The sequence below is a fragment of the Onychomys torridus genome, chromosome 2 (assembly GCF_903995425.1).
Source record: "Onychomys torridus chromosome 2, mOncTor1.1, whole genome shotgun sequence".
NCBI lineage: Eukaryota > Metazoa > Chordata > Mammalia > Rodentia > Cricetidae > Onychomys > Onychomys torridus.
The window spans coordinates 66,802,689-66,816,418 of record NC_050444.1 but is presented as its reverse complement, the minus strand read 5'-3'; the positions used below and the strand labels follow the sequence as shown (position 1 = coordinate 66,816,418).

Genomic DNA, 13,730 nt, shown 5'->3' with positions numbered 1-13,730 from the left:
ACACACAACAAACAACACAACAGAATTGAGGGCCCAGAAAAAAAGCCAAACGTATTTACAAACTATTGTCAACAACATAATGTGTCTATTCAACAAGTGCTGGGCCACTAGATAGAGTCACGTGTAGAAGAATGGAGTCTGGCCCTACCTCACAGCATAGGCAAAAATGGAACCCAAATGGATCAGTGACCTAACTATCAGAACTAAAACCAAGACATTTTTAAAGGAAACCATAGCATGATCAGAATTAGCAATGGAATCCTGTTATAACCACGAGCAACAAAAGAGACCATCTTAGACTTCATTCAAAATTGCAAGTTTTATGTCTCAAAGGATGTGATCAAGAAAGTACAAAGATGATTTCCAGAGTGGGTAAAATGTTCATGAATCATATATCTGATAAAAGTCTAGTATCAAAAATAGAGAGCCAGGGCTAGTGAGATGGCTCAGCTGGTAAGGGTCCTTGTCACCAGGCCAGACAATCTGTGTTCAATCCATGGAACTCACATGGTAGAAGGAGAGAACCGATTTCTGCAAGTTGTCTTCTGACATAGACATGCACACTGTGGTAGATGCACACATACAGGTGCAAGCATGCATAGGACCACACAAATAAATACATGTGATAAAATTTAAGAATACAGAAATAACTTTTACAATTCGGCAAAAAAGAGAAAAAAAAAAAAAAAGCCAAATGGCCCAACTTAAAAATGGGCAAATTACTTGAGCAGACATTGCATCAAAGAGGATATGTTCATAGCCAACAAATAGATGTGAAGATGCTAAACTGGTCACCACTTTACAGCCACAGGGGTGCTGCTGTACAGGGAATGTGGCAAATCAATGTTGGGAAAGATGAGGAAAACTGGACCCCTTGTGTATTACTGCTGGGAATGCAAAAAACAAAACAAAACAAACTAACAAACGAAGTTTGGAGTTCTTCCCAGATTTAAGAGCTATCACTGGGCTCATCAATTCCTTAGGTATACGCTCCAAAGAATTACAAATAAGTTTTTAAACAAATACTTGAGTAAAACCTGGTAGTGCAAGTGAGCTCTTTAGGGGGCTGAGGCAGGAGGATTGCAAGGTCAAAGCCTGCCTAGGCTACACAACAAGGGAGTTCAAAGACAGCCCAAATAACTTAGTGAGACACTCTGCCTCTGGTCCTGGAGCTGGGTGGTGGGTAGGAAGGATGTGGGCTCAGTGGTAGAGCACTTGCCTAGCAATGCAAGGCTCTAGGTCCCGTCCCCTGAACCAGATGAACCAGAAACAACAGCAGCACCTTCAAATAGGAATGTTCACTGTACTTCTACAGAAATATTTAAATTTAACAGACCAAAGATGGAAAACAACCAAAATGTCTGTGGATGAATGGTTCAACAACTGTGGAATATGACTGACTCTGAAAACATGTTAAGTGAAAGAAGCTAGTCAGCCAGCCATACCTGTGTGCACGTGCGCACGCGCACACACACACACACACACACACACACACACACACACACACACACACACAGAGAGAGCACTTCACTTGTAGGCGATAAGCCAGAAACAGATTGGGAAAAGAAAAGAGAATGGGGGAGACTGCCTAGAGAAACCCACCCTGATGTGGGATCAGTGCTTATTTTCTGTGGAAAAAAATTACTTTGTTTTATTTTCATAGCAAATGTCACTTACCTCTGCAAGCAAAGCACACAATAAAATCACTGGGGGGGAGGGGAATGTATGAGAAACTCTATGGTGATGTCAGATTCTAAACAAAGAGAGAAACATACAAGGAAAAGAAAATGCTTAGGAGCTGGGGCTGTAGCTCAGCTGTGAACATGACTGAATGCATTCAGTAAATATTTAAGACCTGTGGTTTATTAACCCCCTGCTACAGGCCCTTCCCCTGAGGATGGTGACTCCATGGTTCTCATGTGAGGGACTTAACCTTCTTGGAAAATATCCCAGAGGGGAGCAGAGAGTGGCGGTTCACTTTGTCAAAGGAGACAGGGGCAATGTTCCTGAAAGAGAGGTCAGTACAGATGGAACGTGATGGGCAAGGCAGTCATAGCTGATGCTTCCATGATATTTGCTATGTGCCAGGGTGGGTCTATAATGTTTCTCAGTCCTTCTAACAGGCTCAGGAGGCTGGGGATGTTTTTCTCATCCCTGTTTGCCAGAAGAGGAAATAGAAGTAATTCACTGAGCTCTCACAGCTAATAAGTAGTGGAACTCGGGCTATAGGCTGTTTCTAACCACTGCATTTCTTACTAGAGAGGGAGAAACACCCATGAGGGCATAGATCTGCGTGGTAGGGAAGAGTACTCAGGGCTTGGGGACAGGTATAAAGTTCTAATGGAATAAAAAGGTCTGTAAATTTGAAGAACAGAACTCAGACTTCTGGTCTACCCTATTCATCACCATTCTGTTCCACAGAGTCTGCTGATAACTGGACAGAGAGTAGAGAATGTGTCAAGCAAGAAGATGGTCTAAAGGGAAGGGAGGAGCAAGGGTGGATTGTCATGGAGTGTCCATGATCCTGTGGAGACTTCTAGATGGCTTGTTTTTGGCAGGAGCAGAGGGTCTTTGGAGAAGAGATAAAGAAAAGATGTTACCAGTGCCAGAAAAAGACTTTCGAGAGAGCAGAGTCAGGACAGAGGGAGTTGTCCCTCATTTCCCCAGAATAGTCCTTGTTTAGGTTTCATATTCTGATGACACTAGCAATAGCTCTCTTCTCCCCTCAAAAGCATCGAGGCTTTAATGAAAAATAACCAGTGCACCCTAATTAAAGAGGATCTAGGGAAACACTGTTGTCTGGGAGAGTCTTTTCCCTCAAACTATCCCAAACTGATTGAATATACACACAGATGATGCTTTGGGGTAGGGACTGTTTCCTGTTCAGGCAGGCAGGACACAGGAGAGGCCCAAGTACATTTGGCCCAACACAGGTGAGACACACAAGTGGCCCTCTGATGCCTCAGGAAGGCAAGCTCATGGGAGCCATGCTGTTTAGTACCTCGTTTCTCCCCTGTGTAGGGAACCAGGTCTTCTCGGTCTTTAAATTCCTTCGCTTGCTTTTCCAAGTGATCCAAAAGCTCCTCTCTTTTAAAGGGGCCTGTGGGCGCCTTGGTGGTCTGATCCTTCTGCCTCAGGCCTGCGGGGAGCAGTGCATTCTAAGATGGGGGTGGCAGGTGAGAGAGAGAGAAGGAGAGAGAGAGAGAGAAAGAGAGAGCAGTCAGTAGCTATAGATATACAATCCTCTAGAAACACAACACAGACTAGCAGGGCCTCAGAGCTGGAGAATCCAGCCAAGTCCTTTCCTTTTCTATGCAAGGAACCAGAAAGCTGGAGAAGGGCTGGGGCTTGTCCCAGGTCACACTTAAGGGGCAAAGAGGAGCTGTGGGGCTCAGTCCTCTGGTGTCCCTACCTGGAACATTTTAAAATGTGTGGTGTTAACCAATAGGGCAGTCTACACAAGCTGAGCATAGAGAGATTCTTAGAATTCAGTACTTGGATGCAAAATTATATTTGCTACAGTGTGGTAAGTGATCAGCAAGAGAAACCAAAGGGAGCTTGGTAGGGCCTTAGATGGAAGATGATTCATAAAGAAGGAAACTCCCAAGGAGCCTGAGAAAGGCTCAACAGAACTACAAAGCAGGCAAGGCACACTCAGCCCACAGCCTTTACGGCCTTCTGGCTCTGGTGGGTCTGCGCTCATGAGAACTGATTGTTAATTTTAAACGATGCCTCTGGAGATGGGTCTCTCAAGGATGACAGCATCAATCAATTGCTGGGTTCTCTTCTTCAAGCACGGTGGAGGGACTTCTAGGTGTGGGTTCACTAGCAAAGTAGATTCCTAGTTAGGGGGATTTCACCTAAGTCAGCTCCTAGCACCTCTAGAATCAAAGATAATGAGAGCTTCAAGGATTCTTAGAGACCAGATATTATATAACTCTCCCTTCAAGGGAAAACTGATGCCCAGAGCCAGAAAGACTACCCAAGGAGTTTCAGGGCTAGATCATAAACAAACTAGGGTATTCCCTCAGGTTTTGGGGAGAGGCAAGCTTCATTTCTAATCCTCATGCGTTCCGTGTGTCATACATTCAGAGAGCCAGAAGGGGATGCCTCAAAGAGGCAGGTGTGCAACCTTAGCTGCACCCCCAAATTGACTAAACTGGTGTCACTCCCATCTCAAATATAGGTTCTCTCAAAGTACTTACTTCTTGTTACTCACAACACTCTCCACATCCTTTCTGAAGACCCATTGAGCAGAGGGTGAGAGACACATAGGACTGGCATGCCACAGGGATGAAGCTTGGAAGAGAGACTCGACTGGGTAATAGTTAAGGGCTGCTCAGGAAGTGCTTCCTCATTGGCTAACACCTGCTGCTTGCTCAACAGTAGCAGGGCGTGGCCCCACATTGGGTCACAGGGGTCTATAATTTGCAAGGCTGGGAGGTAAGGGGTTCAAAAGTGGGGATTAGGATACGTGCAAGTAGACATTAGGCCAGAGGCTAGCAGAGACAATGGAAACGGGTATTTTATGAGAAAAGGACCAGCAGGCAGGCAGACAAACCTGAACTGATCTGACAGCATCCACTATGATGATGCTCCCGGCTGAGCCATGCTTCTGCAGGCAGGTATAGATCATATGGTGCTTCTTAAAGCTAGACGTGAGGGTCGACTCCTTCTATCCCATGGCAGGGGCTTCTTGTGACATAGTGGGTAAGGATACACCTTACTGCCTGCCATTTCTGTCTATGGCTATCCATAGCCAGTGACCCATGCTATCCATAGCAGGTGACCCATGCTATCCATATGCCTGTGCGTCACAGTTGAGGCCACATCAGGTGTAAGCCCTGGACTAATGGAGATACAACTGAATGGTATTCACTAAGCCCTCCTGACTCTATGTACTGTGGCTCCTATGGCTACAGAATGTAAATAATGATGATGGCTGTCTCATACATATTTGGGGGAAGTTAAAATTAAGTAATGTGAAAGACTGGCCAGTACTGATATATTATTTATGTATTTATTTTATGTGCATTGGTGTTTTGCCTGTATGTGAGGGTGCCAAGCCCCTTGGAACGGTTACAGACAGTTGTGAGCTACCATGCATGTGCTGGGAATTGGACCCAGGTCCTCTGGAAGAGCAGCCAGTGATCTTAACCACTGAGCTATCTCTCCAGCAGCATTGATATATTAAATATCCCCAAGTGATAGCTTCCCATTGTTCTATCATCAGATAAGATACATTTTAGCAGGAGGCCAGTCATTCAAAATGTGAGTAACAGAAAAAAAGTTATCCAAATATGTTTTAGAATCCAAGAAACCCAGATACACAAATACGAAATGAGTTAATCCCTGAATGTAAGTGCCCGATGGTCTCCTCAAGGGGCTTGTAGGGATTTTCATCTCCATAAAGGGTTTCATCATTCTTTCTGGTTTGTTTATTTATTACTCCTTTTTTAAAAAAAAAAAAAAAAAAAAAAAAAAAAAAAAACAGGGTCTCATTCTGTAGCCAAGCAAGGTCTCCAATTTGCCAACCTCCTTCAGCCTCCTTAATACTACAATTACAGATGTGTGCCACCCCACCAGGGTACCATAGAGGATTTTAATGGCAGGAAGGTATTGGGGCTCAGTACTGTAATGAAAGAAACCCATGAGGTTGGGAAGGGGTTTCAAAGTCTCATCACCTTCAGAGCTTGCTGCCAGAGGGCCCTGGCTTAGCTGGGGGCAGTTTCTCAACCTTGGCATCATGGTGTGCTAATCTGGACAACAGGGTCAAGGCAACTGCTCTGATGCACAGGTAGTAGTCGCTCTGGCTTCTACCCCATTAGGCCAGCAGCACTGTGACACCAAAACCCATCTCCAAACACTGCTGAGTCTTCTCCAGGGGAGCACTGCCCTGGCTCAGAACCACTACATTAAACCAAGGACATAGAATTTGGGAGGAAAGATGTTTTTAATGTGTGTAAGAATATTAGTTATATAACACATTAAACCATGGCTTCATCAAGTTAAGTATTTAATGAAAGAAGTTGAGTTTTGAAAAACCAAAATTTCAAAAGTATTTTCTAGTAACTCTTAGCTCATCAGCTTTTTAAAGTACATTGTGACCATGGTAGCCTTATTAGGGCTCAAAGTTTATTTTCTTTCCATTAAAGGCGACATTAAAAAACTATCACAGAATCTTCAGTTAAAATCAAAGAGAGTTACATCTTTTAAAACTCTTAGTTATTTACCACTTTAACTTGTTTTCAAAAACAGCATATGACCTCACCGTGTACATAAATATTAACTCACAGAGGATCAAAGACAGAAATGTAAAAGCAAAAACTATAAAATTCTTAGAAGAAAGCATAGGCATAAATCTTGGGGCTCTGGATTAGGCAATGGTTCCTTAGATATGACACAAAACAATGAGAAACAGAAGAAAAAATAAATACACTGGATGGACTTCACCAAAATTAAAAACATTTGTTCTTCAAAGGACACTGGCAGAGAGACAGAATGAGAGAAATGCTTTTAAATCACAAATCTGATAAGAGTACTACATCCAGCATGCATGAGTTTCTCTTGGGACTCAATAATAGAGGACAAAAAAAAATTAAACAACTTAAAGAATGGTCGAAGAAGCTGAATAGATATTTTTCAGAGAACATCTAAAATTCCCGATGAGGGGGCTGAAGAGATGGCTCAGTCTGTAACATGCTTGCCACACAAGCATGAGGACCTGAGTTTGATCTTTAGCACGCACATAAATCGGTGAGCACCTGTAATCCCAGCGTTTGGGAGGTGGAGATAGGACCCTGGGCCCTGGAGCTTGGGGCTAGACACCTATCCTAACTGGAGAGCTCCAGATTAAGTGGGGGACCCTGTTCCAACAAGACGGGGTGCCTGTGCATATAGGCAGCATTAGTTAGACTCGGGGGATTATTAATCACGAAAATAAAAAGAGGACTCGAGGATGGGAGAGGCGTGGGGGAGGGGCATGAGGAGGAGTAAGAGGGAGGTAGTGGTGGGTGGAGGGGATCAACACACTTGTGTAAATGTGTGGGCCACCCAAAGAACCAAGCATTATTTAAAAAATAAGGGGGAAAGCAAACAAGGAAGACATGGACCTCTGGTCACCACATGCACACGCACGAACATGTATACACATGTAAACCCCTACACTCAAAACAAAGAAATGAACGTTTTCACTATAAGACATTCCTGATAAACTAGGTGTAGTAGCACACACCTTTAATCCCAGCCGAAGCTGACTGGACAGAGTTTGAAGCCACTCAGGGCTACACAGTGAGATCCTGTCTCAAAAGAAAAGTCAGGCCAAACCCAAAACCTCTCTCAAAGATGTCCACTGAACACGTGAGAAGAGACTCAGCACCGCTAGCCATCAACAAAATGGCACTCACCCTGCACAGGCACAAATGATACAAAGCACAATGATAAGTGTTGGCAACAACGTGGTGAAACTGGACCTTGGCTGCTGGCAGGCATGGGGCAACACACGGACTCTTCGGAAAGCAGTCTGGAAGTTTCTAAAAAAGCTGTCCGCAGAATTACCATATGACCCAGAAATTATACTTAGACATGGAAAAGAATTCAAACCATAGGTTAACCACAAAACTAGTATGCAGATGTACATAAAGCATGATTAATGAGGGCCAAAAAATAAACATGCTAAGTTCCATCAGCTGATGGATGGATAAATAAAATATGGTAGATCTGTGCTGAGAACGGTCAAATCATGAAAAGGAATAGAGTACTACAACATGAGTGAGTCGGAAACATGCTAAGTGCAAGAAGCCAGGTACAAAGGCCGTTATTGTGTGCTGTAATTTATGTGGTGTAAGCACCAGTGCTTGCTTACTGAGCCAGGGTCTCCTGATATGGTCCGTGGAAATCAAAGCCAGGTCTGGCTGGGGGGTGGGGGGGGGGGGGGGGGGGGGGGGGCTCTCATCAAGACTGAAACTGAGACAAGTTTATTGCAAGCAATCAGACCTTTTATCGTATCAGAAACAGAACACAATGGAGGTTGCTAGGATCAATACTATTATAGTTGCCAGGATACAATGATGTTTGCAAGCTATACAGGGCACACAGATTAGTTAACATCTAAGACTAATTGTCCAGCCAAACGTCTACATGCTTCTCTGACTTCTAGGGAACACAGAGATACACAGGTGGCCTGCATGCTCCACTGTCTGAGTGAGTGCCTCAGTTTCTCAGAAACTAAAAGGCACACAGGCCTGGTGGCGGTGGCGCACGCCTTTAATCCCAGCACTCAGGAGGCAGAGGCAGGCAGATCTCAGTGAGTTTGAGGCCAGCCTGGTCTACAGAGCGAGTTCCAGGAAAGGCACAAAACTACACAGAGAAACCCTGTCCCCCCCAAAAAAAATGGGGGCACCCAATCCCCTGGGTGCCACAGACTTTAACCTAAAAAACCTATGATGCATGCCTCTCAAGGCAGTTGGACCAGGCCAACTCCATAATTCCCTGCAATGAACCAATGCACATAAAAAAAATCTTAAATAAAACAAAATAGCCCAGTCTACAAAGACAAAAGATACCTCAATTGTTGCTCCAGGGCTGGTGCTGCAGATTGAACTCTGTCCCAAACCCCAAATCACACACTGAAGCCCCAATTCCCACCATGACTATCTGGAGATAGGATCTGTGTGGAAATGACTAAGGATAGCTGAGGTTATGAGGATGGAGCCCTGACCCCACAGGATTAGTGTCCTTCCAACAAGGGGCTTCACAGAGCTTGCTGTGTGCCCCTCCTCAGCCACCTGTCACAAGGGGACATCATGAGAAGACAGCCGAACCCAAGCCAGGAAGGGGTCCTTCACAAGAAACCCCCAGACTCCAGACTCTAGCCCGGGGCTTCCAAGCCTCCAGAACTTGGAAAAGATGGTTCTAGTGTGTAAGCCCTGCACTCTGCAGTACTGCATCACAAAGGCCTGAGCTAAGACCGCCGACCGAGGAGGAGTGGAGCTGAGTGGCAAGTCAAGAAGAAGTCTTCTTTCTGAGGTGACGCAAATGTTTTAAAATTGACTGTGGTAGAGGCTGGACAACTGTAAATAGACTTTAAAAACTGAATTGTCTACTTTAAATGGATAAATTGGATGATGTGTGGCATATATATATAAAGCTGTTTTTTGGGTTTTTTTGTTGTTTTATTTTTTTTTCCCAATGTGAAAAATATTATCAACAGCTAACTCAAGCAGTCCTGCGATGCTGAGAAGCGAGGCTGTTGTCAATCTAGGGCCAGCAGGGATGCTTGGGACTGACAACATCAGAGTCAGCTCGACCAGAAACGCGGCCGTATCCTACAGCGTAATATGCTGTGGGATAGAAATGGAACCATGAAGAAGAGAGTGGGAAGAAAATACTGCTTTGGATCACCCATCAGGTTTGCTTAGAACCAAAACTTGACTCTCAGACCCAGGCTAGCCAATGTGGGGAAGAGTCCCCATCACTATCTTGGTGGGCCAGGAGAACATGTTATGACCGCCTATGTGTAGAATGTATCTTTTATTACCTTTAAAATATGACTCAACAGCCATCTACTACGTGAGCATTATTAATGTGTGTCCAGGCAATGTGCAAGGATATAGTCATGATCCTACTGGGTGGAGCAAAACATTGGAAGTTGAAGGGGTGGAACAGACAGTGAAGAGGAACCTCAAGCCCTCGTGGTCCTTCCCTGAATACATCTTCGTCAACACCCTAAAGGGGTCACTCCACTGAACAGTGAAGAGCGATCTGTTACCAGGCTGTATATCACCTGTAGTGGTGGACTCCAAGATGTCTACAGGCAAGGGGAGCTGTCTGTCCTCCGAGGACTCAGCCCCATTCCCCTGCAAGTGCGTCTAAAGTAAGCCCACCGCACAAGCACTCGGGCTTCCCCACAGTGCCCACCATTTTGCCTGAGAAGGGAAAATCTGTGCGGGTTTAAGGAATGGATTTCTAGGCACTCTCTGATATCAGCTTAAAATGACAGCTGTGGGACCTTTGGAAGTAGTGCTGACGGTGGCATGTGGCTTTGGAGCCCTACATTGCCCAGCTCCAGCAAACTGAGGACATGTACAAATGTGGGTGGGCTGATCAACCTGCTTATTTTAATGTGAACTCCCTTGATTTTAAAACATTGACATATGATCTAAACATTTGCAAAATAACATTCAGGACAATTAAAACACACTTAAAGTGGCCTCAGCCGTGGGCGGTCAGGTGGTTGTGTCTGATCCAAGTTTGCTATCATACTACAATCCCATACAGAGGAAGTCAGGACAGCCCTGTGGGTAGTGTTCACTGTCCACTCCTGGCACTGGGCTATGGGAAGAGGTACACCTATGGGCTTTTAATTAAAAATGTTTGTAAGCTGGGCATGGTGGCACACGCCTTTAATGTCAGCACTTGGGAGGCAGAGGCAGAGTCAGGCAGCTGTCTGTGAGTTTGAGACCAGCCTGGTCTTCATAACTATGAATATGTAGTGAGACCTTGTCTCAAACAAACAAACAAACAAACAAACAACACAAACTAAAAGACAAAGAATGTTTTTAAATTATAGAAGCACAAAGTTTAACATATTCTTGGAAATAATCATAGAGGGGAAACTAACCTCATTTCCTATGGTACTCTACTGTTTAAAAAATTATGTATTTTTAAGATAAAGTCTTAAGTTTACTATATAGCTCAGGTTGGCCTCAAACTAGCGCTCTTCCTGCAGCAGCCTCCCAAGTTCCTGGGATTACAGGTGTGTGCCACAATAGGCAACTTATTTCCGGCCCTTTAAACATCAACTTCCTGTTCCAGACTAGACTCAGATGTCCAGCGTCTTAGCTTGACCTTCATACCGAATGCTGGAGTCCAGTCATCCAGAGGACAGCAGAGGTCCACATATCCTTACCTGGGGCCTCACAGCCTGCAAACAGGCATCTACAAGCCTGAGGATGAAGATGTGAACATGCGCACAGCTGTCCAGGCACACTATGTACTGTAACAAAGGACTGCAGACGCCTGAAAACTCTGTGAGGAAATCTAAAAAGATCCTCTGCACTAATGATTTCAGGCTTAAAAGCTACAGGGCAGGCAGCCCACGTCTGCATACAAATGACACTGTTTATAATGAGTGTGTTCAAGGATCTGCAGACGCTCTGGTGATGGATGGTTAGCCGTGCACAGAATGGCCCTTAACCTGATTCTCCATGGTAGCAAAAACAAACTATTGTATTACTTTTGCCGAAGAAATTAGTTACGTCTAAGAAAAAAACCAAGTATGTGTGTATGGGGGGGGGGGATGCATAGCATGCTTCTGTTGGTCTGGGTACTGCTCTTTGACTAAGCCCCACAACCCCCCAAATTAAAGGATGGAGCAAGGGGTACAGCCTCCAGGATGGGTGCTGGGGAACACTGAGAGCCGGGAGGGGCCTTCGCTGAGGTCCCATGCTGGACAGCCAGGCCTCCTTGACAAACAGACCATCCTTCCTCACATACCCTGGGCCTACATCCTGGAAGCCAGGTGGGCCCAGAGGAAAACCAGATCAGAAGCCAGGCTCTACTTCCACTCTGGGTGGTGTGATGATGTGGCTCTCAGTCTCGGAAAGCTTAGAGTTTAGATATCCTTTTGTATGTGTGCACACGTGTGCTGCCGTATGGATTATGCCCATGTGTGTAAGAGGCTGGAGGCCAATGCAGGCATGTCTTCCTCAGTCACCTTACTTTTCCAGATGTGGCTTCTCATTGACCTTAGAACTCATCTGGTCAGCTAGACTAGCTGCCAGCAAGCCCCAGGATCCACTTATATCTGCTCCCCACTCCCCAGTATCAGTATTGCAAGCACCCATGGTCAGACATGTGGGAGCTGGGGAACCGAACTCGGATCCTCAGGCTTGCACAGGAAGCACCTAACCTGCTGAGCAGTATTGCTAGCACCCAAGGTCCTTTTGATATACTTATACTTATATCTACATATACGTGTGTGTATGTTTGTGCATATGTTTATTAAACAAGAAATAAAACCAAAACCTTGTCATACAGAGCAGAAGACAGGCCTGCACATGGAGAAATCTATGGCCCAATGGAATACAGAGGTTTGGAGTTTTTGGTTTGGTCTTGAGTGTTTCAATTAATTGTCAGTGCTTTAAAAACCAAATTTCCTGCATCTCTCAAAATTTTACCTGGCACGACAATACTGAACCAGCATGCTCATGGGGGCACCAGTTGGCAGAGCCAAAACCAGGTGTCCTTTGGTCAAACTCCCACTTAACCTTAGTCCATACCCGTTCCCTGTTGTTTCTGACATGCATGCCAAAGTCAGTTACTCCAAGGAATTGTTTTGGGTGTTGCTTTTCTTCCTCAAGGTTTGTGGCACGTGCAATTTCTTTTTCTGTACAGTGAATCTCTTTATACACTGTGGATTTCGTTGTATACAAGTCTTTTCGAAGGTGGGGAAACCGAAAGATGAGCCATGGCGGCCGCAGACTTCTTTCTTTCATCTGCACCCCGCCCCCATGCTGTGGGAATCTGGTCTGCTGCCTGAGGGGTAGAAAGTGCTCAGGGGGATGAGGAGAGATGGAGAGGTTGGCTCCAGGCTTTAGCCACAGAGTTATCTTTCCCTTTTAAGGATGGTATGAGTCAAGGAAGATAAGATTGTGAGATCTGTTCAACGTGGGCAGTGGGGATGTAGGTATTGCTGTGCATTCTCCCTCTGCTATTAAATATGTCAAAACAGAAAACAAGTGCCCTGTTTCCTGTGGAGGAGGTGCCATGCTGGGGGCACTGAGGCTCCAGGTGTTGGGGGGGGTTGTCGTCCCGCAGAATGGGAGGATTGTCCATCTAAGGCATGAATGGCTCTGGCTCTAGTGGCAGAAAAGAGGGGCACTGGGAAGCATGGGGAGTGGAGAATGGTGAGGAAGTGGTGTCAGGAGACAGGGGTGGGGTGGGGACGCTGCAGCCTGGCCTGACTCTCATCCTTGCTGGCCAGGCCCATCCCTGATTCTGCACACACCGCTGGGTAGTGTTTCTAAGGATGAGAGCCTATTTTTAGAGAGAGATTTATTTCTTTCCATTCCAACTGTTTACTTCTGTCCTGGGCTTGCAATTCTGTCGGTTTGTGTTACAAGGGAGCATCACAGTTCCATGGACCAAACTTGGCTGCTCCTGGGATGGCCAGGAGAGCCCTGTGCCCTACAGAACCTGATCTGGGGCATGGGAGGATGTACCATTCTGCAGAGTCCATGACCCTGCTGGCGACCCAGGGGTGTGATCTTCGGTGAGCTTTTCCCCTCTCTCAAGTTCAGTCTTGCCATTGTTGATTTTCCATCACTACAATGGTCATGAGACTCATGGGACTGGTATGACAACTTGGTCAAAGACAGTACCAACCAAATAGCATATGTCCAGACGGATGCCATGGCCAGGGTCTTTCTCCTGTGTTTTGTATGCATATTGGTGTGTGTGTGTGTGTGTGTACATGCAAATGTGTCTCTGTGTGTGCATAATGTATGCGAGCATGCATGTATGTGTATGTGTGTGCCTGTACATGTGCATGCAATCATGTATGCATGTACACCCCCTTGTTTTTATAGCCTTTGACACATAAGCCCAGAAAGGACCTGCTGGATACACTCTGCCCTTTAATAGCTGTAGGGTTCCCTCACATTACCCTAGCCCCATCTATAGCATGGCCTTGACCCTGCCACCATGGGGCTCAATCACAGGGTCTTTGT

The 13,730-nt window shown here is 45.5% G+C and overlaps 1 protein-coding gene across 3 annotated transcripts in view; it reads right to left on the bottom strand.

Annotated features, from left to right (window-relative positions):
• The window catches only part of Tmod1 (tropomodulin 1), an 83,492-nt gene that overhangs the window by 36,078 nt on the left and 33,684 nt on the right, over window positions 1-13,730 (bottom strand). For 2 of the 3 annotated variants that reach the window (XM_036177412.1, XM_036177413.1), the window contains exon 3: window positions 3,002-3,158. The exons of the other annotated variant lie outside the window; for it this stretch is intronic. In XM_036177412.1, coding sequence (XP_036033305.1) covers window positions 3,002-3,158 — 157 coding nt within the window. The remainder of the gene's footprint in view (window positions 1-3,001; window positions 3,159-13,730) is intronic. 3 annotated transcript variants of the gene reach the window in all.